Consider the following 26,988-nt stretch of genomic DNA (forward strand, 5'->3'; position numbering starts at 1 on the left):
ATTAGTGATCACAAGGTCGTTGTAGCTAGGCTCAATACCATTTCTTCCAAATCCATCAGAAACAAACGCAAAATAATTTTATTTAAAAAAACGGATAAAGTGTCACTAGAAGCCTTCCTAAAAGACAATTTCCATTCCTTCCGAACTGACTATGCGAATGTAGACGATATGTGGCTCAAATTCAAAGATATAGTAGCAACAGCGATTGAGATATTCATACCTCATAAATTGGTAAGAGATGGAACGGATCCCACGTGGTACACAAAAAAGGTCCGAACGCTGTTGCATAGGCAACGGAAAAAGCATGCGAAGTTCAGAAGAACGCGAAATCCCGTAGATTGGCTAAAATTTACAGACGCGCGTAATTTGACACGGACTGAATGCGAGATGCCTTTAATAGGTTCCACAACGAAACACTGTCTCGAAATCTGGTAGAAAATCCGAAAAAAATTCTGGTCGTATGTAAAGTACACAAGCGGCAAGACGCAGTCAATACCTTCGCTGCGCAGTGTCGATGGTACTGTTACCGACGACTGTGCCGCTAAAGCGGAGTTATTGAACGCAGTTTTCCGAAATTCCTTCACCAAGGAAGACGAATGGAATATTCCAGAATTTGAAACACGAACAGCTGCTAGCATGAGTTTCTTAGAAGTAGGGTTAGCGAAGCAACTCAAATCGCTTGATACGGGCAAGTCTTCAGGTCCAGATTGTATACCGATTAGGTTCCTTTCAGATTACGCTGATACTATAGCTCCCTACTTAGCACTCATATACAACCGCTCGCTCATCGATAGATCTGTACCTACAAATTGGAAAATTGCGCAGGTCGCACCAGTGTTCAAGAAGGGTAGTAGGAGTAATCCATTTAACTACAGACCTACATCATTGACGTCGGTTTGCAGTAGGGTTTTGGAGCATATACTGTATTCAAACATTATGAATCACCTCGAAGGGAACGATCTATTGACACGTAATCAGCATGGCTTCAGAAAACATCGCTCTTGTGCAACGCAGCTAGCTCTTTATTCGCACGAAGTAATGGCCGCTATCGACAGGGGATCTCAAGTTGATTCCGTATTTCTAGATTTCCGTAAAGCTTTTGACACCGTTCCTCACAAGCGACTTCTAATCAAGCTGCGGAGCTATGGGGTATCGTCTCAGTTGTGCTACTGGATTCGTGATTTCCTGTCAGGAAGCTCGCAGTTCGTAGTAATAGACGGCAAATCATCGAGTAAAACTGCAGTGATATCAGGTGTTCCCCAGGAAAGCGTCCTGGGACCTCTGCTGTTCCTGATCTATATAAATGACCTGGGTGACAATCTGAGCAGTTCTCTTAGATTGTTCGCAGATGATGCTGTAATTTACCGTCTAGTAAGGTCATCTGAAGACCAGTATCAGTTGCAAAGCGATTTAGAAAAGATTGCTGTATGGTGTGTCAGGTGGCAGTTGACGCTAAATAACGAAAAGTGTGAGATGATCCACATAAGTTCCAAAAGAAATCCGTTGGAATTCGATTACTCGATAAATAGTACAATTCTCAAGGCTGTCAATTCAACTAAGTACCTGGGTGTTAAAATTACGAACAACTTCAGTTGGAAGGACCACATAGATAATATTGTCGAGAAGGCGAGCCAAAGGTTGCGTTTCATTGGCAGGACACTTAAAAGATGCAACAAGTCCACTAAAGAGACAGCTTACACTACACTCGTTCGTCCTCTGTTAGAATATTGCTGCGCGGTGTGGGATCCTTACCAGGTAGGATTGACGGAGGAGTTGGGAGTTGGGATGGAAGTCATTACAGCATAGACGTTTTTCGTCGCAGCGAGACCTTTTTACGAAATTTCAGTCACCAACTTTCTCTTCCGAATGCGAAAATATTTTGTTGAGCCCATCCTATATAGGTAGGAATGATCATCAAAATAAAATAAGAGAAATCAGAGCTCGAACAGAAAAGTTTAGGTGTTCGTTTTTCCCGCTCGCTGTTCGGGAGTGGAATAGTAGAGAGATAGTATGTTTGTGGCTCGATGAACCCTCTGCCAAGCACTTAAATGTGAATTGCAGAGTAGTCATGTAGATGTAGATGTACCCTGCAGCAGTAATCACTCCTCACTGAGTTCCATATAGTGCACCTTTGCATTAGCTTGCTCCTTCTAGCTGTCGGAGTTGCAGAAGCTGCCTGCACCTACTTCTACTCTTCGAGAAGACGGATTGTGGTAAGACCCCTGAATCCAATTCGTGTCAATCTCACTCCCTCTCAGGACACAACAAAAGGTTGTATTGACGAGTAAAGAAAATTCTTTGTGTATTTTGAGTGAAAGCAACTTATGCACGACATTTCTGGCGTGCGCGAAGTCATTCACATTGTGCTTCATTGACAGTAATGCGGTAAATGAAGCAATTGTGTACAGGTAAACACCGATGTGCTCTGTCAAAGATTAAGGGTCCACCCCTCCCCCAATGATTTATTCTAGTGACGCTAAAGCACTCAAAGAGTGTTTTTGCTGAGTCTGGCGAATGTGAAAAGGAGTGGAGTGTCAGAACATGGCTCTATAGTTTGAGTGCTTACTAGGACGAGATTTATTAGAAAGACACAATGTTGCTTGACTATGCACAAAAGAAATTAAAATTCAAAGAGAGTCCGTAGAGCTAAGGAAAGCCACTGTGTAAACAAAGTTATCTTAACTGGTGAAGGCAGTAAATATGACTATTGATATGGAGTGAGCCAGTAACTCATTAAACATTGGGCACATGAGAAATTCGGACAATTATATAAAGGTGTTAAGTGGCAGGGAAGCCAAACAGCCCACAACATGGCCACAATACCGCAAGTGTACATGGCCAACAAAATTGAAAGTTATGTAGCGGCACTACCGTCTGGGGTAGGAAAAGTCAGTTTTGGTTTACTATTTCTGATCGTGGAAGTTGCAGCCAGGTGCGGGCCTGTTTACAGTGAGTTACACTCACCAGCAATTGAGAAGTAAAATAGAGCCCACAGGGGCGTAGAACCACACACAGAGCAGTTGGCATGGTGCAAGCCACAGGCAGAAGGGGTCCACTGGCCAACCTAAGTGTTATGCGTACGTGTCGTGAAGTGGCGTGTTTAGCAAAACAGCGGCGCACAGCTGCATACAAATAGGTGTCAGTTCACTAACAAAGCATTCAAGTGTGACAGCTCTTCTGGATGGCGGAACGTGTCGCACCAACGGCTACACGCAGCACCAGATGGGGCGCCAATGTTCCAGTCCACGGTGGGTCACTGTTTTGACTCTCTAAGGCTGACGCAGGGTCCTTAGCCAGCCAGCGATGGGCCACTCCACCGCTTGCTACTGTGGGCAGTCGTCTTGACTCCCAACACACACCGGAGACATCCAGGGCGAGGGACGCAGGTTCAGCTGCCAGATATCAGGTGTACGTTGTCGCCGCATTCTTAGCCACGCTGGCAAGGGAGCAGGCCATGGGTCGCCTTGCTTGGGGCGGTGGTGAGGTGGGAGAGACGAAGGCCTCCGAGTCGGCTACCAGTGCATTCTGACGTCGGTGCAACTCCGCGGCCATACAAGGCCGACACACAGCGGGGTGATGCATGGGTCACTGAGGTAGACATTCCGCGCCAAGCTGTTTTGCAGACAGTGCAGTGGTGTCCTCAGCATTGTGGGACCCAGTGACACAATCCAAGGGGAATGTGGCACTATAGCTGGAAACAATAAATCACTTGGGAAGCTTGGACGAGTCTTAATACGGTGCCTTCTACCCCTTCCCGCTACTTTTGGTGTTGCTGTTACATTCGGTGGCAGAGGTTGCCACTACATTTGGAGTCAGAGTAGCTGACGTCGTCTGTACATACTAGCTAGTTCATAGGCGAAGTACTGATGCTAAGCTGTGTTCGCATCCGACTCTCTATCCATAATAATGTCGTATAAATGGAGATGATGTTTTAACTACTGAAGATGCCTTTGGCACAAATGTTTTATGAATCTCCATTGCATGATGTGATTTTAGGGTATATTACTTCTGATGAAGGTATATTTAGATACACCGAAACTTTGGTCAAGAATTTTAATAGATCTTTATCCTGCAACTTTTTTGGCTGTCAAGAATGAAATAATATATTACACAATCTGAGCACTTCTGTATTAATAAAAGGGAATGTGAAATATAATTCAGTTGAATATTAGGTAATAATACTGATTGTCTGCATGATTCAGGATCTTGTATGCAATGCAGAAGTGTGCTCAAAAGAAGGATACAAGGAAGTAAAACTGAAAATTAGGTTAAACTTTACGATGCATATCGTGCTTTGATGTGCGACGATCAGACAATTTACTTGATATAATCCGTGGAAATAGGCATGCCAGACAGACGAAAGAAAGGTACGACAGACGATACTTCACGGAATCACAAAGTCCAGTGAAAATAAGGGTGCCATAAAACATTGCTTGACATATTCTATATAACCCCGCTATGAACACAGATACTTCATGTTAAACTAAAAGATTGAGTGACCACTCATCAAGATGGTCGACGAAAACATTTCAGTAGGTCACACGCCATATCAAATGGCGACAGGGATCTGATTCGGGAACTCATTTCGAGGTTCCCAGAGCAGCTGACCCATTACAGCAAGAATGAAACTGCAAAAGAAGTCTGAACCCCGATATCAACCTCTGTAGAATGTATCCATTATTTAGCGAATAGTTTCCTGATAAATCAATAAGCAAGTCATACTATAAATGCGTTTCAAACAGATTATAATTTGCGTTTCGGATCACCTAGGTCAAGTACTTGCAGCCAGTATGATTTGTTGTTCAACAAAATGATCGCAGCTTCTGATGAAATAGAATTGCACAACATGGAACTTGAGAATCAGTTGCATCATGCAAGACCAAGGATGCAAAGCACTAAAAATGTTATGGAAATGGCTAAGGGGAACAACAGTATACAAGTAATATGTACTGATGTACAGCAAGTTTTACTTTATCCTGCACTGATGCACTGCACGGTATTCTAGGAGAGGCAGCTGTCATTGTATAATTTCACGGTTCATGACTTGGGTACTGGATACATTACAGCAAAGTTGTGGGATGAATACACTGCAAGGAGAGGTTCAGCCGATATAGTTTCCTGTCCCCTTAAATTTGTGACTTACAATTACAAATCACTTGAAGAAGGTATGGAACGCAAATTGAACGTATGGTCTGACCGCTGTGTTGGGCAGAGCAATAACGGAAGAGTTTTAGCACTTTATTTCTACCTGATCAGATGCAAGTACTTCACAAAATTAGGTCAAAAGTTTTTATGTTAAGTCTTAATTTCCCTTCCTTGTGTCCAGAATACTACATTGACTGAGCAAGTAAAGGAAGTGTTCAAAGTTATGGTTCCTTCAGAATTGTGGCTGAGGCCTTTTTCTATCATTCAAAACTGACCGTTCAGGAGGTGATGATGGAACACTTCAAGGACACAGGACCCATTGCGTTGGTTTTCAAAAACCACCAGCTTTCAAAATTACTGATGTACTCCGGTTGAAGCTGTATACTGACGTTCCTTGAGGCATAAGTGTGCGCCGTAGTCACAACGTGCTTCACCCACGGGAAAAAACATTATACTGTAAAACATGGCTGTGAACATCAGGTAGAAAATTTTCCGTTGCTTTATGGTTTTCAGTTGATCTACAGTGGGGCACCGAAACTTCATAAGTGCAAGAAAAGGGATTTATTTGGCATGATGAAATACATGAAGCGAAAATATAGGCGTTTTTGCGAAACCTGTAGTGTGACAAAGAATTTAATATACCAGATTTGTGTTTCAACTTGATAACAAAGTCATGTTCTATTACTTTTTAAAGCACAAAGTAATCAGTTTACAATATATATGATTTTGTGTTTTGTTTCTTATTTACAACTTGTGGATTATAGACAACCTTATCATTACAGCAGAGTACAGAGCGATCTGGAATAATGCTGTATATCCATTACTTTACAGCCTTTTTCCATTTTAATACTTACTTATTAAAAAAACTATGCTTAGCGCAATTTTAAAAAGTACAACCAAGTTTTTTCAACACACTATATGCACAAACAATACATACCTGCTGTTACATTATTATATTGCAATAATTCTCTTGAGTATTTATCGATTTTCTAAAAACTGCAAAATTTCCCATACAGCATTATTCGTGCACAGGCTTCAATTGTCATAATAAGCATGCCTGTAAAATGTTCTTCTGTAGACAAAGGATAACTGAACGTATTGCACACTGGGGATAATGTATTGATAACTGACAGTATCAGTTTAAAGTACCAGTACAAAATGTTGTGTACAAGTCTCAGCTAAAAAGGAGGGTTTTTATTCAGTCAGAATACAACGTGGGTCTGTGGGAAATTGAGCAAACTGCGTTCAGAACAGTACCTAAGATCCCTTATACTGGATAGGAAAAGTAAGAATGTGTGGTCCCATCAAATCTGGACCAGAAACGTAGTAGAAGTAAGATAAGCGACAAAAGCTGTTACAACAATACAAAATGACAGTAAATTCACTGGTGTTAAGCCAGAGAAAAAGTTACTTATGAGGGAGAGAGAAACAGAGCAGGGGCCATGGTCAAGCTCGTGGTTGATACACTTGTATGAATGGGTAAGGGGGAGAAGGAAAGCTGTCAGCAGTAGTTGTTGATGAGATGTGATAACCAGCTAAGAAGGGTCAGTACAGTCACTAAATAGCCTATTAGTTACAGTACCTTTTCACATAATAAAAGATTCGGTACTATATTCTAAAACAATCTGTATCCTTTTACAACAATTCTAACAGTTAGCTATCACAGAACATTGAAGCTAAATGCAGTCCCAAGTATTGTCACTGACACTAAAATGCCTTGCACACACAACACTCAACACAAACAAACTGTGTTTCTTGGCAGAGACTGTGCAACAGTATCACAACCTTTCTCACCATATGATAACCAAACTGCTATTTGTCACCTTCCAAATAAAATTTTACATTTTTTGGAATAGGAGCTGCCCATGGGGTTGCAACCAAGTAATAAAGAAATTCAAGAAAAATACCTGAAGTGTTATTTGTATGTAGCAGAGACCTAGTGGTTGAAACAGGCTCCCACTCCAAGGACAGAGATTGGTAAAGTGTGATAACGTGAAACAGCTTGATGCATGGTTTCAAACCACATTAAAAATTCAGTCTTTAGCATTAGTCTGAGAGACTTTGAGAGCTTCTGTGCGGTTTACAAACTAGCAGATTGTGAAACATCCGTACTGAGGCTTAAGACCGACTTTAACATGGCATGCAATGATGAAACATAAGGAACTAAGTTGTTTCATTCATCATGTGCACACATACACCTCATTATCTTTTTCGATGTCATAAACTGGCACTGTTTACTTCCCAGTCGAATACTCAGTTCCTTGTACCACTTTTTAGTGGCTGGAATATTACTATTGTTAGATCTGCTAATCACAGTCAGCTACACACAAGTTGCTATAAGCCAACTTCCTCCATAGTGTGAGAACTGTTGTGCACGTATGACACTGGCCTTCAATTAAAATGTTTGGGCAACAATAATTGCAAGCTTTCACATATTAAGGATGTAAAACAGGTTGTACTGGAGCCATTAAGAATACATTACAGTACAGATGGACAAAATACAAGCATTATTTTTGTCATGAGTACACTTCACAATTATCAAAGTCTCAGCTAACAGGCAATTTTCACCAAAACTTCATGGACATGTCGATGCTGGAAGCAACGGTGGGTATGAAAGCAGGTACCAGGCAGGAGACAGATGCTGGTGAGCTGACTGTCTAGTGGTGGTGGTTCATCTCACAGCCAGAGCAGGAATGTGATGACCAGCACCGAGCAAATGGCACCTACTACAATGTCTGTGCACAGCAATAGTGGCACTGATGCAATGCACAGTGCCACCAACCAGAAGGTCACCTCCAACCTAAAATATGATGATGATGATTATTAATAATAGTAGCAAGAACAATTAAACAAGAATGACAATACTACTACTACTACTACTACTACTACTACTACTACTAATTAAAATAATAATAATAATAATAATAATAAGAAAGTTAATTGGAAAAAGAAAACACTACATGGCAAGCACCCGTGTCATCTAACACAGCCACACATCGATCAAGATGCATCCAACACATGGCTAAGAAAAGGCAATATATACAGTGAGATGGAAGGATTCATGATTGCAATACAGGATCAAACAATAAACACCAGATATTACAGTAAGCATATTATTAAAGATCCCAATACCACTACAGATAAATGCAGACTTTGCAAACAACAAATAGAAACAGTAGATCACATCACAAGCGGATGTACAATACTAGCAAATACAGAATACCCCAGAAGACATGACAATTTAGCAAAAATAATACATCAATAACTTGCCATGCAACATAAACTAATAAAACAACACGTTTCCACATACAAGTATGCACCACAAAATGTACTGGAGAATGATGAATACAAACTATACTGGAACAGAACGATTATAACAGATAAAACAACACCACATAACAAACCTGACATCATACTCACCAATAAAAAGAAGAAATTAACACAACTAATCGAAATATCCCTAACCAATACAACAAATATACAGAAGAAGACAGGAGAAAAAATTGAAAAATACTTCCAAATGGCTGATGAAGTCAAGGACATGTGGCATCAGGATAAAGTTGACATTATACCAATTATACTATCAACTACAGGAGTCATACCACACAATATTCACCAGTACATCAACCCAATACAGCTATATACAAACTTATATATACAACTACAGAAATCTGTAATTATTGATACACGTTCAATTACCCGAAAGTTCCTAAATGCAATCTAACATATACCGTACAGTTAAAACGAAGTCACACTTGATCAAGGTCTGCGTCACTTTTATTTTTGAGCAGACATATCATCTGAGAAAAGAAAGAATAATAATAATAGCTGGAAGTCCTAATGTAAAAACTGTAACACTGTATGCTAAGAGGCTGAAAAGGTGTATAAATTTTGCTGGATTTAACAATAGTTTGGTTCCATCAACTGTTGTATGTTTAGCAGTCATGCTGAAACTAGAGCTGATGAATAATTGCTGGCAATAATGAGGGTAATCGTGATAACTAAGAAGTTTAAAATGTGATTCCAGCTGCTCTGTGCCCTTCTAGATCAACGTATGAGTTGGATAGTGGTTGGATCATCACCACTCCTGTCCAGTTATGAACTGGAGAAAGCTACACAGAGGTATAAAAGGCATTAAAAACTGGGTCCCTGTTCAGACCTCTGAGGATTAGAATGGTGTGAAAATAGAATACCAATCATTAATGATTATATAACACTCATGATATATGATTTCAAAATTGCAGCACAGCACATTAATATTCCAGAGGCAATGGCAAAAAAATTAGTTTATGGATATTCGTTAAAAAAGGGAAGTAATGAAAATTATTGTATAAACAAACATCAAATAAACATCATGTGTGGGGTTCTCAATAATCTCTGTAAATTTAAATATGTTTGTAAATGAAAACAATCAAATGGATATGATAAGGACGCATTACCTGCAAGATCCAGGAAAATTTCAATCTTGTTTCAAATGATCTGTCATATTCAACAAGCATATTTGACATGTCCTATATTCTTGTCAAAAGAGATCTACAGATGAATAAAGCTACTACTACTGCTACTACTACTATAATAAAAATTTTCTTTCTGATGCGTTTTTCTGTCCAGTTGGCAAGGAAGACAAGTAGTATTTACCAATTACTGTTTTATTATTTGCAACGTAATCAATAAAAAGTACCAATTGGCGTCTCACAAAACATTACCAATAAATTCCTGCTGACAAAACCGACATTGCCTTTAATTTCCTTAGTGCATCTAGATGGCGTCCACCCATGCAGCTAAAGGCTAGATCAGGGCCAGTGGCAGTCACAGCGTTGCTTATATACTGCTCAAAGGTTGACAGTGCATCCGTTTCATGTAGGCAATGAGATAATTCTTTGACATAACCAATGAGAGGCAAGAACAGAGGCAATGTATATTTAGCAGCGCAATTGAAACCATCGTCTTGTTTACTGCTGTTCGGTGCTTTAGCGAATGTAAAGAGAAATATTTTGTTATTATGACATCTAGTGTTATAAATGGGCTGATTTAAGTGATTTAGTTCTGCACACTGACGTCGTACGTTCGTGCATGTCTCATGGATTAATTGCAGAGACCCGAAAATATATAAAATCTGGTAGTGAAATGACTACACAATCCATCTGCGCAAGCACGCTGAGTAACTTGATCAACAACGTTTTTTTTTTTTTTTTATCAAATCATGAGAGAAGGTAGGTTGATCAATGTTTATTCATAACAGAGTCGAACGTTCAGTATATTCATAAAAATGATCTACCTGCCATCTCCCATGATTCAATTAAAAAACATTGATCCACTGACTCAGTGTGCTCGCACAGATCTAAGGCATAGCAATATGGAGGAGGGAAATATTTTACAGCTTTTTCGAATATATCATGGATTGCGACGCTGTCCTTGGTTTGCAGATAATAGCACAGTTTAAACAGCTGAAACAGGGAGTAATTATATTTATAATAATCATTTACAGCAATGTTTCACCCTTTCTTCTGAATGTATTGCTTGAGAACACGTCTGCCTGCTGCTCTCTCAGTGGCTACGTAATGTAAGCAGCTGACATAGTTTCTTTCGCTCCCATTATACCTCATGGGGAGTCCTGGCAACATGGCTCCACTAAACACGTAAGTAGGCCATTGGCCCTATTCTAGACTTTTACGGTCATTGCTATAAGAGTTGTTTCCTTTACTCGAAGAAGTTTTGGATCAACAGTTTGTCCAGAGTAACCAATAAGCATACAAAACATATTTTAGTCTTCTTAATACTATGTAAACACTGCCGAGAAACTGGTTTTTACAATAAATGCAGCATCGATCTCTCACAAGGCTTTCTCATACTTTAGTGTTAATATAAAATGTACTGTACGTCTTTAGTAATCATCTGTTCAAAACTAAATTGTGCATTTCATTCAGCAGCCGCAGTTTTGCAGAATTCCTGAATTGTCAGAAAGGGAACAGCAGACACGACTGGTTTTAGTTGCTCATTCCATAACAGCTGAGAATGGAGCTGCCCCCTAATAAACTATACCCAACTTAGCAGAAATTTCCGTTGGTGAGAACAAGCAAAAAGGAAGTAATTTTAGGGTAGTATGGAATTTCAGTTTATCCTCTTGAAGGAAAAGATAAGACAACAGGCTCTGTAGATAACGTACTGGTCCTAACCCGTGATGTGCTCCATTTGTAACCCTGATAACAGCCTCCTACATGTGAACTAGGCAAATGTTGAAATGTATTTTTGCATTTTAGATACGCCCAATGTTAATCTTGCACAAGTGTATTAATGCATGGATATAGCTTTAAAACTTTTAAAAATTAAATTGCAGCAATGGAAAGATTTATTAAAAATAATGTAAAATCATAATGAGTTTATAGTAATTTAGTAATTTTGCACTTATTATTAAAAATTAAATTAAATAAATTCACAATTATTATTATAATAAACAGAAAATATGACAGGACTATTTATTGTAGAAAAACTAGACAAGCCTTTACAGCCTGTAAATGGCCCACTTACTGCCTCTACTGCCGTCATAAACAAAGCTAGTGGTAGTTCAGGTTACGACGAATTTGTACTAAATTAGAAAATTATCTGTACCTCCATAATAGAACCAAATTTGTGTAGATAATGTGAAATATACACGAAGAAGTACAAAATGAATGACAGGTACTGGATTTACAGGAAACAATATCTGGTTCACACTATTTATTAATGGGAATGGCTGCTGTAATAAAGCTACACTGCCATATGGGAGGAATCATCGTTGAAGTAACTTACTCATTCAGTGTCCAACTGCTGCTCAAAACGTGAATGAAAGAATGTAGACTAGCTTGCATATACATATCAGGTGATGGGGAGACGTCAAGTACCAAGACCTAGTGTGCAATACGACATGACAGCTGCTGTATCCTACTTTGTGCATCACGCAGCCAGCAGTAGCCACCAATCCTTCAAAGCTATAGGTCATTCTACAGTCACTTGGCGACCTTCTCTGGGACCATACCAAATGCCAGTGCTGCGTCTGCTATGATCTCAGTTACCTGAGATGTCCACAAGATCTGACACAGTATCAGCGAATGCTTGGTATATGCTGCCACTAACAAAAATGTAACATTGAGGGCAATTGCAGTAGGAGACATTGCAGCGGCATGTTTTCTACACTCAGTGAGGACCCTAAGATCAACAAATATTGTCAAAAAGACTACAATGAAGGGCATTTGTACCCCTGGCGTACCTTCTCCTGCTGCAACCGCATCCATCTCCAGGAGAGAATCACTTACCCACTCCAAATCGTCCCGACATCCCATCATAGTAGCATTTGATTCAACTGGAGTGCAATTATTGCTGGAAGATGTCAAACTGCTGCACTGCTGTGTTTCACATAATTTTGTGTACAAGGTGGCATTGCTGAAGCTATCAGGTGTCATTATTTCATGAGTTACCTATTTTTTAAAAGCATTCCATCTAGAATACAGTCTAGAGGTAGTGTTTGCCACTCGTTATCAAGATCCTGTGGGACCTTTGTACAATCCAAGCCACTGCTTAAATTCTGAATAAAACTTCCAGAAATGGTTGTCAGAGACTTCTAGTCTAAGCAGTCATCCTCAATCTGCACAAAGCTTTGTTAAATGTTCAAATGTGTGTGAAATCTTATAGGACTTAACTGCTAAGGTCATCAGTCCCTAAGATTACACACTACTTAACCTAAATTATCCTAAGGACAAATACACACACCCATGCCCGAGGGAGGACTCGAACCTCCGCCGGGACCAGCCGCACAGAAAGCCTTGTCAAGGAGGCAAACAAGTGTATGGAGATACTGGGCACCGTCTTGTGCTTTGTTTGGGATGTTGTTGTTGTTATGGTCTTCAGTCCTGAGACTGGTTTGATGCAGCTCTCCATGCTACTCTATCCTGTGCAAGCTTCTTCATCTCCCAGTACTTACTGCAACCTACATCCTTCTGAATCTGCTTAGTGTATTCATCTCTTGGTCTCTCTCTACAATTTTTACCTTCTACGCTGCCCTCCAATGTTAAATTTGTGAGCCCTTGATGCCTCAGAACATGTCCTACTAACCGGTCCCATCTTCTAGTCACGTTGTCCCACAAACTCCTCTTCTCCACAATCCTATTCAATACCTCCTCATTAGTTATGTTATCTACCCATCTAATCTTGAGTATTCTTCTGTAGCACCACATTTCGAAAGCTTCTATTCTCTTCTTGTCCAAACTACTGTCCCTAAAAGGTGGAAGTATCAGCAATGATGAACAGCATGAGGTCGTAGAATGCATTGGAAACTACTGAGTTAAAGACCATGTTTATCCATAGGATATGTGGTCTGTAATAGAAAAAGTTGTCACCAAATCCTGTCCATCGGCAAAATATTCTGGGTTAATCCCCCAGTCAGCTCTCCAATAGGTAATGACAAAAAGACTGAATAGTCAAAAGAACGTTACACTGTCGCTGCTGCAGTGTGATGTGTTAGAAATTTAAATATGCAAGGGAAACTGCATGGCAGTGAAATATGGACTACGGAGAAACAGGAATGGTAGAGAACCAAAGCATTTCCGATGTGGTGCTACAGACGAATGTTAAAAATTAAGTGGACTGATAAGATGCGGAATGAGCTGGTTCTGTGCAGAATCATAGAGGAAAGGAATACATGGAAAACACTGACAAGGAGAAGAGACAGATTGATAAAACATCAAGGAATGACTGCCATGGTACTAGAGGGAGCTGTAGAGGGAAAAACTGTAGAGACAGACAGAGATTGAAAAAATCCAGCAAATAATTGAGGATGTATGTTGCAAGTGCTACTGTAAGCTGAAGAGGTTGGCGCTGGAGAGGAATTCGTGGCGGGCCGCATCAAACCAGTCACAACACAAAAGAAAAAGGAAATTGGAAAAAAGTGAAAAAGGAATTTCGAAGGCTCACTGTAGATAAAATGCAGCTCATGAAGGTGAGATGGAAATAAGATAGTGATTTGTGGGAACACGAATACCGGGCAATATTACAAACAGCAGAGAATAGTATAACTGACATAGGACTTAGTGAATGGGAATCTAGGGCAGAGCTACTATGAAAAATTCAATGACAGGGTTATTCTTTCCAGAACTGAAAGGAAACCAACAGCAACAACAATAAGTCAAATAACGTAACAATGTCTCCAGGAAAAGATGAATGGAAAGTTTATGAGGATATTTAACAGGTGATCCAGAATGTAAAGGGAGATGATAATCTGATAATTATGAACGATTAGAAAGTGGTCATATGGGAAGAAATAAAAGTGAATACACTGTTCAATACCACAAGAGAAGGAGGTATACTTCAAAAAGGCCCAGAACCTTGTGAAGACAAGAAAAAATTTACAGTGCTCTTGAACGAGTGCAGTACTTACAAGAAGTCAAATCAGGAACATAGTGTTATGAAACCAGCTTCTGTTTAGGAGAAAACGAAAACCAATGTGGAAGACTATCACCAACGAAGGATTGATCAACGTGTAGTGCTCGAAGTGGCTTGACAGCGAACCAGATTGCTGGGCCTTTTGCCATCCTAACCGAGAACTGAAAGATGACGCTCCCATTTTTTTTTACTACCATCTGTCTTTCCAATATCCCTCTTCCTCTCCCCCTCCACAATCACCAACATCCAACGACATAACAATGCAAATCTGCTATACACTAAACTAAAGTCATCTGACGTCATTTTCTGGGGACAGTCCTCAATTTTCATCCTTTGTCCTCAGCTCCTTTAAAATTGATTGAGGACAACAAAAGTATTCAATTTCTTATATTTTCCTCATTTTTTAAATTTCCCAAAATAACTGAAATAGGAAGAAAGTGCTGAACATTTTAATCTAGAACTCAACTGAAAATATTGTTGTTGTTGTTGTGATCTTCAGTCCTGAGACTGGTTTGATGCAGCTCTCCATGCTACTCTATCCTGTGCAAGCTTCTTCGTCTCCCAGTACTTACTGCAACCTACATCCTTCTGAATCTGCTTAGTGTATTCATCTCTTGGTCTCCCTCTACGATTTTTACCCTCCACGCTGCCCTCCAATGCTAAATTTGTGATCCCTTGATACCTAAAAATATTACTGCAATCGAATTCGCCATCAATTACTTATTTTATTCAGTTGCAAGAAAATCGTTTAATAAGGACGTAGAACTTATATCTGGTGTGAATTACATTTCGTTGAATTTAGAAATTATGCTACACCGGATAACCGTGGTGTTATTTAATTTCTCTTTTCAATGAAATATTTTTGGAATGACGAATTTTTGGAATGAGGAATTTTCGTCACAGTAGGTACATACTTATTAAGTAACTGTTCCATATGCTCCTGAAAACAGTTCGATTTTTCCTCTTTGTTATCTTTTCTTCTCATTTGCTCAATTTTTCACCCCGTTTGATTTGAAATTAATTTTTAACTCCCTTTGCAGCTGCTAAGATTTTGCCGCCCTCGGTGGCCACCAAGTCTTGCCTAACAGTAGAAACGGCCCCGCAGCGAACCAAGATCGTGTTACCGCAAGCCCCTGCATGAATGTCACCCGTCTGCCACAATTGCCCACCTTCATCCGTGATGGCTTGTTTCATTACGGTGGCTTGTGATGTCATTCCTATGGCAGAAAATATGCGTGTTATACAGCAAATGAAAATTTCTGTAACGTCGAATGACGCTGAAGCTTAATCTTCGGTGGATCACTGTCTTCAGTATGTTTCTATTTGTACAGATGCAAATCATTTTTATAATATGCTGACTGAACTGGGTTGACATGAGGACAGAACACCTTAACATACAGGAACTAAAATCACTGCAAGAACGTCCAGATCAAAATTAAAAAGGATGTGATTCATATTTCTATCAAAATAATACATTTTCTGAACAAGGTTAGAATTTGGATTTGGATTTTTCCGAGTGAAAATTTAACTTGAATTTTATCGATTTAGCTATATTAACTAATGAATATAAATTAGAATATTGCCACTTTGGTAAAACAAGTTACAGGTACTTGTATCGAGAACTTTTGAATGTATACATTGACTGTGACACTTTACTTGCTTTTGAAAGAAACTGCCTAATAGTAAGCTGAAAAGTGCACTCATATCAGGCTTTGGAACATCGGGTTTGTGGCAGACTGGGCCATGTAACCAATTATGTCACTACGAATAAGAGGTGCTTCTGTCTTCTGATTAACGTTAATAACGCTGAGGCTAATTTCTAAAAACAAAACGTAAACTTGAAGCACTTGAAGAAAGCTGGTAAACTTATAATTTATCAGACCGATACGGAAAGAAACGGATAATTTCAAGCAATTTTATACATAGTTTGATGGATATTAAGTTTCATTAGAAACAACTTCAGTTAGTGCAGATTTGGGGTATGTTTCACCAAGGGCCTCCTTCTGAAACAATCAGCTAGGAACAAACACTGCTGAAATCGATCTTTGATATACAGTGAGTGGAGAATTCACTTCGCTACGTTTACATGCGACACATTTTCTGGAAGACGAAAACCGAATTTCGGAAACCGTTTTTCACTGTCGTGTTTACATATTAAGGTCTGAAGCGGATTTGCAAGCCCATTTAAGTATGGTGTCTGGAAAGTAGCTGATGCACTTTCTGATTCAGTTATGACAATCGTTATGTCTCTTCACTTAAATATTGTAGGTAGACCGTTTCATAGTCACTCTAATATTTATGCTTCTCCTTCGCTGATAATAAGTCCATATTAACTTAAATTTGAGACGTAGCTTGACGAACCTATCACGTTTGAAAACCAGTTGCCTATACATGTGAGCGAAAATCGATTGTGGGATTGGAAAGGCGGCAACTAGATGCGGATTTCTACATTTTGAAATGTTTACATGACCAACCAGAAGCGGTATTGGGAAATCGGTTTACGAAATTCGGTTTTGGGAGCCCCATGTAAGTAGGGTGACTTTCTTACTGCTTTGAGCGCTACTGTCGCTCTAGTTTTGAGTCTATAACCGTTCTGGCGGCAATGAGAGTTATAACTGTGATAATTCACAGTCTAACGTACACAGTCGCAACATTCACTGCTGTGACAATTGTTACCAACTGACATTTGGTGTGGCACTATCGCCCCAAGCGGCGAGAAAGCAGCTGTAAAATTAAAGTTACTTTTTACTCATTTTTCTAGCTAATCAGCGAAATAGTTACTACATTTTTGCGTTCTAAGCGTTATTAAATTATCAAGAGATGAATGACCATGGAATACAAGTGAGAACGTCCGAAATTCCTTTATTCAGTGACATTAGCTACAAGTTAATAATGATGAAATACTTCAGAATGTATGTACAATTGCAGCGTACTCCTCTGAAAGCAAGGAAATATAAATACATATTTCATGTGTGAGAAGAATATATTTCTCTTGTTTTCTGTTATTTTGACAGGCACTGTCCTTGAATTGTAACGCCTTCGTTGGGACCCTAATGTTACGGTCAGTCTCACACTTCACTCCACTTTGTGATACATAAATATTTTTGTTAACGTTATTATTTTTGTTTACAAAGTCAATATGTTGAAGATTCTTGTCGTTTGTGGTTCAGTGCAGCAACAGTTGTGGAACTGGTTTCTTCTGTGTTTGGAAACATTTTTATTGCTTTTGTTATTTTATTATCACATCTGTGTGGTTTTTCTTTCATCTACAGTTGTGACAGAATATCTGCTACATTAAATCATGTAGGTATTACATTTCATATAAGATACCTATGTTCCACATTCACTGCTTTGGCTGGAAGCGTAGCGAAGGAAGCTTCACGTTTTTGAGTAAATGTACAACGCCTTTCTGCAAAAGGTCAGGTCTTTTGCTGTTTACTAGCAATTTTTTTGTTCTTAAAGAACACGACCTGCTCCAAGAAATATATGTAGGTTAGATGAAAATCGTAAATGAACTGTTCTGTAATGTGGCGGTTCATACTCCCTAAGGGCGTTAGCAAACCTAAAACAAAAGTGCTCTACCATCTGACCAACCGAAGCACAACCGAAGCACGACTCACGCCCGGTACTCACAGTTTTACTTCTGCCAGTACCTCGTCTCCTACCTTCCAAAATTTACAGAAGCTCTTCTGCGAAACTTGCAGAACTAGCACTCCTGAAAGAAATGATATAGCGGAGACATGGCTTAGCCACAGCCTGGGGGATGTTTCCAGAATGAGATTTTCACTCTGCAGCGGAGTGTGCGCCGATATGAAACTTCCTGCCAGATTAAAACTGTGTGCCCGACCGAGACTCGAACTCGGGACCTTTGCCTTTCGCGGGCAAGTGCTCTACCAACTGAGCTACCGAAGCACGACTAACGCCGGGTACTCACAGCTTTACTTCTGCCAGTATCTCGTCTCCTACCTTCCAAACTTTACAGAAGCTCTTCTGTGAACCTGTAAAGTTTGGAAGGTAGGAGACGAGGTACTGGCAGAAGTAAAGCTGTGAGTACCGGGCGTGAGTCGTGCTTCGGTAGCTCAGATGGTGGTTAGCTGCCCTCTGTAATAAAAAAACTGAGTGAATGGATCAGTAACGAACTTCAATGGGCGTCAGGTGACGTCCGCCACGAACAATTGAAACGAACAATACGAACAAAAAATAATATTACAAAAAAAAAAAAAGATGGTAGAGCACTTGCCTGCGAAAGGCAAAGGTCCCGAGTTCGAGTCTCGGTCGGGCACACAGTTTTTTAATCTGCCAGGAAGTTTCATATCGGCGCACACTCCGCTGCAGAGTGAAAATCTCATTCTGGAAACCTAAAACAAGTCAAACGTGGTGTCTGTTTGTTGTTGTTGATGCAATTTATTAAGATACAGAGACTCCCGTTTGTAAAAACCATTTTACACATCAATATAAACAATTACAATTCGCTTCCGCTTTCACAAGATCTCACCGAACTGAGCAGTAAACTTCCTGGCCGCTTGGCGCGGTGGATTTTCAGTGGGTAACGGTGGAGTGTCGCGACTAGTTCACACGACGACACTGGGTTCCAGGCAACTGCGCTACCGGCCACTGCGCATGCGCGCACTGCGGTTGCGCAACTCGTTGGTGAAACTAACACTTTCGGCGTGTTCCAACTTTGGCGACACTAGTTTCGTGAGTTTTCGAGGTTATGCGTGTTCGTAGAGTGTAGACAAACTGAAATATGAAGTGGGGAACGGAGAATAATGTTCGCTTTTTGGATATCTATGCTTTCCATACGTGTTTGTGGGATTACAGTGATGCTGATTTCAAAACTAAGCAACATATTGCTGCTCCTGAGACATTCATGTGCCTTCATAAAATAGATGGTTTGACAATATCTGCTATGCATGGCACAATTTATTGGGTTAGGAGTACATATACAACTGAATTAAGAAAAAGACAAGCAAGTATAATTCTAGGTGTGGCCTTGCTCTTGTCTACTAGATTGAAATCGCATTGTTCGATTTGCCCAACTCTTTGTTAAGCAATATTGTTGACAGGAGGGAAGGCTATATAAATTCAAGAAGCTGCATTCTCTTTTCAATATTCATCTATTTAAAACGTCGCTGCAGTGCTCCCAATTCACATATGTTAGAATTTTGAAATGTTGCCACTGTTCAGATCTATCTTCAAGAGTGTAGTTTGCAAACCATTGCCTTCGTAATGCGCCCTGCTCCGAATAATTATTTCTGTTAATGTTAATAATTATTATTGTTAATGTTAATAATTGTTGGTGTTAATGAAAAAACGTCATCACCAACTTAAACCACATCTTATAGCATGCCGAGTGTTCTTGATTGTAATGCAAACAATACGTAATTTCTGCTCTGGCGACAGTGCTTTAGCGCCTACCTTTATTCCTTATCGCATAATTAACTCTATTTAGAAGAAAGGTGAACAGTTCTGGTGACATTCTAAGATAATTAAAAGAATTTCTTGGATCTTCTATTATAAATTATTTCAGCAAGGATGCTGAGCAACCGAGATGACGTCTTTTCTTCAATCAGTCACGAATCGAAATAAGTTTCTTATCTTCTTCTTATGCAGCGATTTCACGCAACAAGCTTTAGCTCCATCACAACTCGTGGAACGTGCAGCTGCCAAAACTTTCATTTCAGGCACGACTCAGGAACCCACAAAACGACGAAACTGCAGTGTGTGATTAGATTAGATTAGATATTCGTTCCGTAGATCCGTGCTGAGGAGATCCTCGTGGATGTGGAACATGTCAATTTTTTTAAGCTGAAATAACAATACTAATAGTTTGAATATATACATCATTTGTTTCAATTAAAAAATTCGTCAATGGAGTAGAAGGAGTTGGCCACTAGTAACTCTTTCAGGCTCCTTTAAAACTGATCTTTATTTGTAACCAATTTTTTTTATTTTTGCTGGCAAATTATTGAAGATGAGTGTTCCTGAGTAGTGGACCCCTTTTTGAACTAGAGTAAGTGCTTTTAAGTCCTTGTGCAGATCATTTTTGTTCCTGTTATTTTATGTATGAACCGAGCTGTTTGTTGGAAAAAGAGATATTTGTTTAGGACAAATTTCATTAAGGAGTAAAAATACTGAGAGGCAGTAGTTAGTATACCCAGTTCTTTGAAGAGGTTTGTACAGGACGTCCGTGACTTTACACCACAAATAATACGTATTACACGCTTTTGGACTCTGACAACGTTTGTTTGACTTGAAGAGTTACCCCAAAATATTATACCATATGACATTATGGAATGAAAGAAGGCAAAGTATGCAAGCTTTTTCATTTTTATGTCGCCTATGTCTGCTAACACTCGAGTTGCAAATACAGATTTGTTAAGGCATTTCTGCAGTTCTGTGGTGTGCTCCTCCCGACTGAATTTATTATCAAGTTGTAATCCCAGGAATTTAAGACTTTCGACCTCTTCTATCCGCTCTTCTTCATACTTTATGCATATGCTGGGTGGAAACCTCATACAGGTTCTGAATTGCATATAGTGCGTCTTTTCCAAGTTTAATGTCAGTGAGTTGGCTTTAAACCATTTATAATATCTTTGAAAATATCATTAGCAGATCTTTCTAGAACTACACTCGACATACTATTTATTTCAATACTTGTGTCATCTGCAAACAAAACGAACTCTGTTTCTGGCAGTGTAACTGATGAGAGATCATTAATGTACACTAGAAAAAGCAATGGCCCTAAGATGGATCCTTATGAGACACCACACGTAATTTCTTCCCATTATGATGATGACTGATGACTTAATTCACTAGTCCCTTGCACTGATACTGGTTTCACTGTGTCTAAAGTCATATATGAAACCACTTGCGTGCAACTCATTCCACGGAACGACTGGCGCAACCCAATGCCGCCGTGTAAACTAGGCTTTATGCTAGACTGTGGTAGTACTGACTTAGTCGTCAGAGCTGGAATGCATGCAGATGGAGCGAGGTACCTGCGCATGCGCGCTCTCGCGGCCGGTATGGTGGCGGGGTCTTCCCGCAGCGCGTAGCGGCGCACGGCGAGCGCCGAGTCGCTGAAGAGTCGTTCCCAGTCGACGCCGGCGGAGTCGACGTCGACAGCAAATCGACGGAGGTCGGCCGGCGACATGCGCGCACGCAGCCTGTCGGCGGCGCCGGTGCGGAAGCGCCAGTCCCGGCACGAGAAGAAGCGCGCACGCCACATGGCGCGCCAGTACTTCCGCTGCGCCTGCAGCAGCCTGCGACAACACAACACGTAGCGTAAAGCGACCACTAGACTGTCTGTAATATTGGGTTTGTAATATGGTACAATATATTGGTGTTTGGCTTCAAACAGCGAAGTGATATTGTGCAAAGTTCACTTCAAATCTCGGAGGAGCAAACACGGCGGGTACGGACACAATCAGTTATACGGCCCTTGAGCAGTCTTTGCGCTCGTGCAGAGGAATGAAGAAGCTTAGATGGGTGAAAGAGTGGTATGAAACACGAAAATTTACCACGCGACTTGACAACAAGCGAGCCAAATGATAACGATACTGTCTGAGAATACGCTCATTTGATGTACTTTGCAAAAGATTACACTATTAGATGAGAAAAAGGACCCCCATTTGCGAGAAAATATTTTTTCATCTAAGCGCCTGTCAGTACTTTACATTATTTGGCTACAAGAAATTCATCTGAAGACAAATTAGGAAGTGCAATGTCACCGCAGTCAATAAGCATAATCGTGATGAAGACATGCACAGCTGTTGTAGAAGGCTTAAAATATTACTTAAAGGTAAGGAAAGGCATATGTACTTATTTAATGCTTAAATTGTGGTTCTATTTGAATCAGAAGGGAGATACTGCCCTTGTAGAAAGTTACGGCATCAAATATACCAGCCGCGCGAGATTAGCCGAGCGGTCTGAGGCACTGTAGTCATGGACTGTGCGGCTGGTCCCAGCGGAAGTTCGAGTCCTCCGTCAGGCATGGGTGTGTGTGTTTGTCCTTAGGATACTTTAGATTAAGTACTGTGTAATCTTAGGGACTGATGACCTTAGCAGTTAAGTCCCATAAGATTTCACACACATCTGAACATTTTGAACAAATATACCCGGTTCTAGGCGCAAAGGCCGGAACCGTGCGACTGCTACGGTCGCAGGTTCGAATCCTGCCTCGGGCATGGATGTGTGTGATGTCCTTAGGTTAGTTAGGTTTACGTAGTTTTCAGTTCTAGGGGACTAATGACCACAGCAGTTGAGTCCCATAGTGCTCAGAGCCATTTCAACCATTTGAACAAATATACCAAACTGTTGACTCCAGAAGCCCGTTAGTTGGAGTTCTGCTTTCCGCTGCATTTCCCATAACTAGGCAACAGTGAAGGTAAGTACTTTACAAATTATAGCTTATCTGTTTCCAGATGCATTTCCCCATATTTCAGGAACTGATCGTATTTCTCGGTTCCCTCTGACAGTTATCAGACATTTGATTTTAGATTCCATACGGTTGAGGTCCTTGGCCTTCCAATAAACATAAAATGAAGCGTGTTTCACAGATTACGAAGCAATTTAGAAGATTTTGTTTATACAACACAACAAATCGTGCAATACAAATGATATGGAATATGGGGCTGAGCTGATAAAGGTGTCTAAGTATTAGCCAGAGAATACACAGTACAGACAGTAGATCCGACACTGTATTTCAAAATATGCAGTACTGCACAACCTTCAATCCCATACATAGATGGTCAGTAATACTGTGCAATACGAAATATTGCGCAATATTACTGACAGTCTAGGGATCGCTTTAGGGATAGATGACATACAGATAGCAAATGGCTGTCATGGGGACCCGGGTTCGTTTACCGACCGGGTTGGGGATTTTGTCTGCCCGGGGACTGGGTTTTCGTGTTGCCCTTGTGGTGTCACCGGCAGACACCACACTTGCTAGGTGGTAGCCTTTAAATCGGCCGCGGTCCGGTAGTATACGTCGGACCCGAGCGCCGCCACATGGCAGGTCTAGAGAGACTTTCTAGCACTTGCCCAGTTGGACAGCCGACTTTACTAGGGATGGTTCACTGACTTCTACGCTCTCATTTGCCGAGACGATAGTTAGCATAGCCTTCAGCTACGTTGTTTGCTACGACCTAGCAAGGCGCCATTATCAGTTACTATTGATATTGTGAACTATGTACCGTCAAGAGCGACGTTCCTCATTAATGGATTAAAGTTAAGTATTCCACCAGCTACGCCCGTTTTTCTCAATTCTAATTCACTTGTCATGTTCCAGACCTTACGCCAGTCTGCTTGAGCTAAAACGCGTGCCTTGCGGCCTCCTCTGGGAACACGGTGTTGACTCTCCTGCCAACCACAACAGTCCTCATCATTTCATCACCCGTGATAGCGGCGAGAGTGGACTGGGTAAAGATTGGGAATTTGCATGGGCGCTGATAACCGCGCACTTGAGCGCCGCACAAACCAAACATCTTCGTCATGATCATCATCAGGGTGACTGTAATTAAACTTTCGCTACTTGAGCCAGCGTTAACGGAAAACTGTTTACTGTACGGCTACCTAACGTTATAGGACTTGAAACACTTATATCGATTAGGAGTAGGTTTATTTTAAGTAACTGTGTATCTGCAATTTATGGAGTGTGCATTCTGTGTTATTTGTCTCCTTGATGTATAGCAAGAAAATTAGAACTTTGTAATTAATATATGAAAAACCCAACAGACTATGTTGAAATTTACGATGTCATTTACAAAATTTTACATGACTGATCCCCAGCTAAGGGAAGTTAATCTTCTTGTTCGATTGAGATTTCTCGAAGGCGAGAATATTTCTTTGTGAGATCACATAAACGTTTCCATGTATACACTTTACCACAAGACTACGAGGCCCACCCATACATAAAAAAGATATTATCATCTAATCAGGTATTTCACAAAGCAAAAATACGTATTTGCGCTCCATATTTCCCCATACTCGAAGTTCACTGCCAGCCCGCTATGAGCGCTAGTGTCGTTCTGGCCTGTGGTGACATCTAGCGGATATTCTGGTAACCATGAGCGGTAGGAGTGGTGTAGCTTACCCCCTGTCGCAGCGCAGGGCGTTCAGAAGCAGCGCGGGCAGCAGGTGCGTGATGAGGAAGGTGAGGGCGGCGGTGGGCGGCCAGGCGCGGCAGTAGGTGGTGGGCGGCGCCGCCAGCCGCCGGCTGGGCGCCCTCCTGCAGGCGCGCTGCACCAGCGCCGCGTACTCGCCCCAGCGCAGCGGCCGCCGGTCGCCCGACGTCGCGTGGTACACCTGCACGCCTTCCTCCCTGCCGGCAAAACACCGCGGCCGAGGTCAGTGCCTCAGCACGTTTCCCCAAAAGCTGTGCTGCAGACACTTAACAGCACCAGGGCAGGTCCTGTCTGGCCCACAGCTCTGATAAACTCCTCGGCCCTATTCAGCAATACACTGAGCTGAAAAAAGTCGTGGGATAGTGATATGCACAGATGATAGTAGTATCACGTACACGAGGTATAAAAGGACAGTGCATTGGTACAGCTGTAATTTGTATTCAGGTGATTCACGTGAAAAGATTTCCGGCATGCCCGCACAACGGAAATTAACAGATTTTGAACGCAAAATGGTAATTGGAACTAGACAGGGGCGACATTCTGTTTCAGAAATCGTTACGTAATTCAATATTCTGAGGTCTACAGTATTGTGCCGAAAATACCAAATTGGAATGGAACCATTGCCACTCTGCACGGAAAACAGAATCGCTGACGGCCTTCTCTTAACGACCAAGAGCAGCGGCATTTGCATAGAGTTGACTGTGATAACAGACAAGCAACAGTGTGTGAGATAGTCACATATACGACGTCCGTATCAGTTAGGACAGTGCGCTGAAATCTGACGTTAATGGGCTACGGCAACAGACGAGCGACAAACGCTTTTCCTAACACCATGTTATCGCCTGAAGCAGCTCTCCCGGACACTTGACCATATCGGTTGGACCATAGATGACTGAAAAACCATGGTCTCCGTCAGATGTATCCCGATTTCAGTTGGTAAGAGCTCATGGCACGGTCTGACTGGCGCATACTCCACGAAGCCATCGACCCAAATTGTCAATAAGACACTGTGAAATCTTGTAGTGGCTCCATAATAGTGTGGGCTATCTTCACATGGAATGTACTGGGTCCTCTGGTTCAACTAACCGATTATTGACTCGAAATATATTCGGCTACTTGGAGTACATTTACAGTCGTTCATGGACTTTATGTTCCCGAACAACGATGGAATTTTTATGGGGCCCACAGTTGTTCGCGATCTCTTTGAATATTATTCTGGACATTATGAACAAATCATTTGGTCACCCAGCTCCATCAATATGAGTCCCATCGAATATTTATAGCACATAATCAAGAAGTCAGTTCGTACACAAAATCCTGCACAGGACACACTTTCGCAATTATCGACGGCTGTAGAGGCAGCAGGGCTCTAACTTTCTGCACGGGACTTGCAGCGACCTGTTGAGTCCATGCCATGTCGAGTTGCTGCACTATGGCGGTCACAAGGGGGTCCAGCACGATGCCAGGAGCTACCCCATGACTTGTCACCTCAGTGCACAGCGACAAACCAGAACATGACCACGCCGAGATTATATACTGCGTGGTGACGCTGTGGGCATGAGATGCAGAAAGCCTATCTCAGAAGGAGTAAAATTTGCTTTAAGCCAACAAGATGGTGCGCTTGAGTGTTGTCTTGCAGGGAGGGCAGACAGCTAGCTGGTATTCCCATGCTCTCATATGGCGTAAGATTCGGTGCGGAAGGTAACAGGCTTGCTTGACAACTTTAGTGGCAAGGCATTCAAGCTGGCTGATACGTAATCTTTCTCACGATATCTGCCTACCATTTTGTTAATGGTCATAGTTTTTGTAATATTAAGAGGTTAAGTGAACTATTCCAAGAATTTCGGATAGTTTGCACTGAAAAGTAGGGTTCACTGTGAATGCATTAGGTGCATGTCAGGTCATAGAATGCTGTGTCCGAAATGTGGCTAACATATTGAATCAGACTTTTAACCTGGAAGGACACCGTTATCTATCACCAATCTCAAGAAAATGGATTATATGTAAGGCACTGCTGCTCAGTCAAACACATCAGCGATAAAGCCAGAATAAAAGATTCTTAACATTTCTAATATCTCATATGCTTTAAGACATCAAGATGTTGGTAAATAATAGAGTACATAGAAAGGAGAGTATTCTGTCATATGCCTTGTATGCGAAACATCCATATCTAGCGCAATATTCATCGACTTCGACATCGACATCGACATCTACATCTACATCGATATTCTTCAAATCACACTTTAAGTGCCTGGCAGAGGATTCATCAAACTACCTTCACAATAATTCTCTGTTATGC

The 26,988-nt window shown here is 41.0% G+C and overlaps 1 protein-coding gene across 1 annotated transcript in view; it reads right to left on the reverse strand.

Moving 5' to 3' along the window:
- Window positions 1-5,762: 5,762 nt before the first annotated feature.
- LOC126354620 (putative fatty acyl-CoA reductase CG5065) overlaps window positions 5,763-26,988 on the reverse strand; it is a 132,323-nt gene continuing 111,097 nt past the window's right edge. Inside the window, exons 7-9 of the mRNA XM_050004384.1 lie at window positions 24,659-24,886; window positions 21,561-21,824; window positions 5,763-7,945 (exon numbers count right to left, since the gene is read on the reverse strand). Of these exons, the coding sequence (XP_049860341.1) occupies window positions 7,822-7,945; window positions 21,561-21,824; window positions 24,659-24,886 (616 nt within the window). The 3' untranslated portion in view covers window positions 5,763-7,821. The remainder of the gene's footprint in view (window positions 7,946-21,560; window positions 21,825-24,658; window positions 24,887-26,988) is intronic.

The sequence above is a fragment of the Schistocerca gregaria genome, chromosome 1 (genome assembly GCF_023897955.1).
Source record: "Schistocerca gregaria isolate iqSchGreg1 chromosome 1, iqSchGreg1.2, whole genome shotgun sequence".
NCBI lineage: Eukaryota > Metazoa > Arthropoda > Insecta > Orthoptera > Acrididae > Schistocerca > Schistocerca gregaria.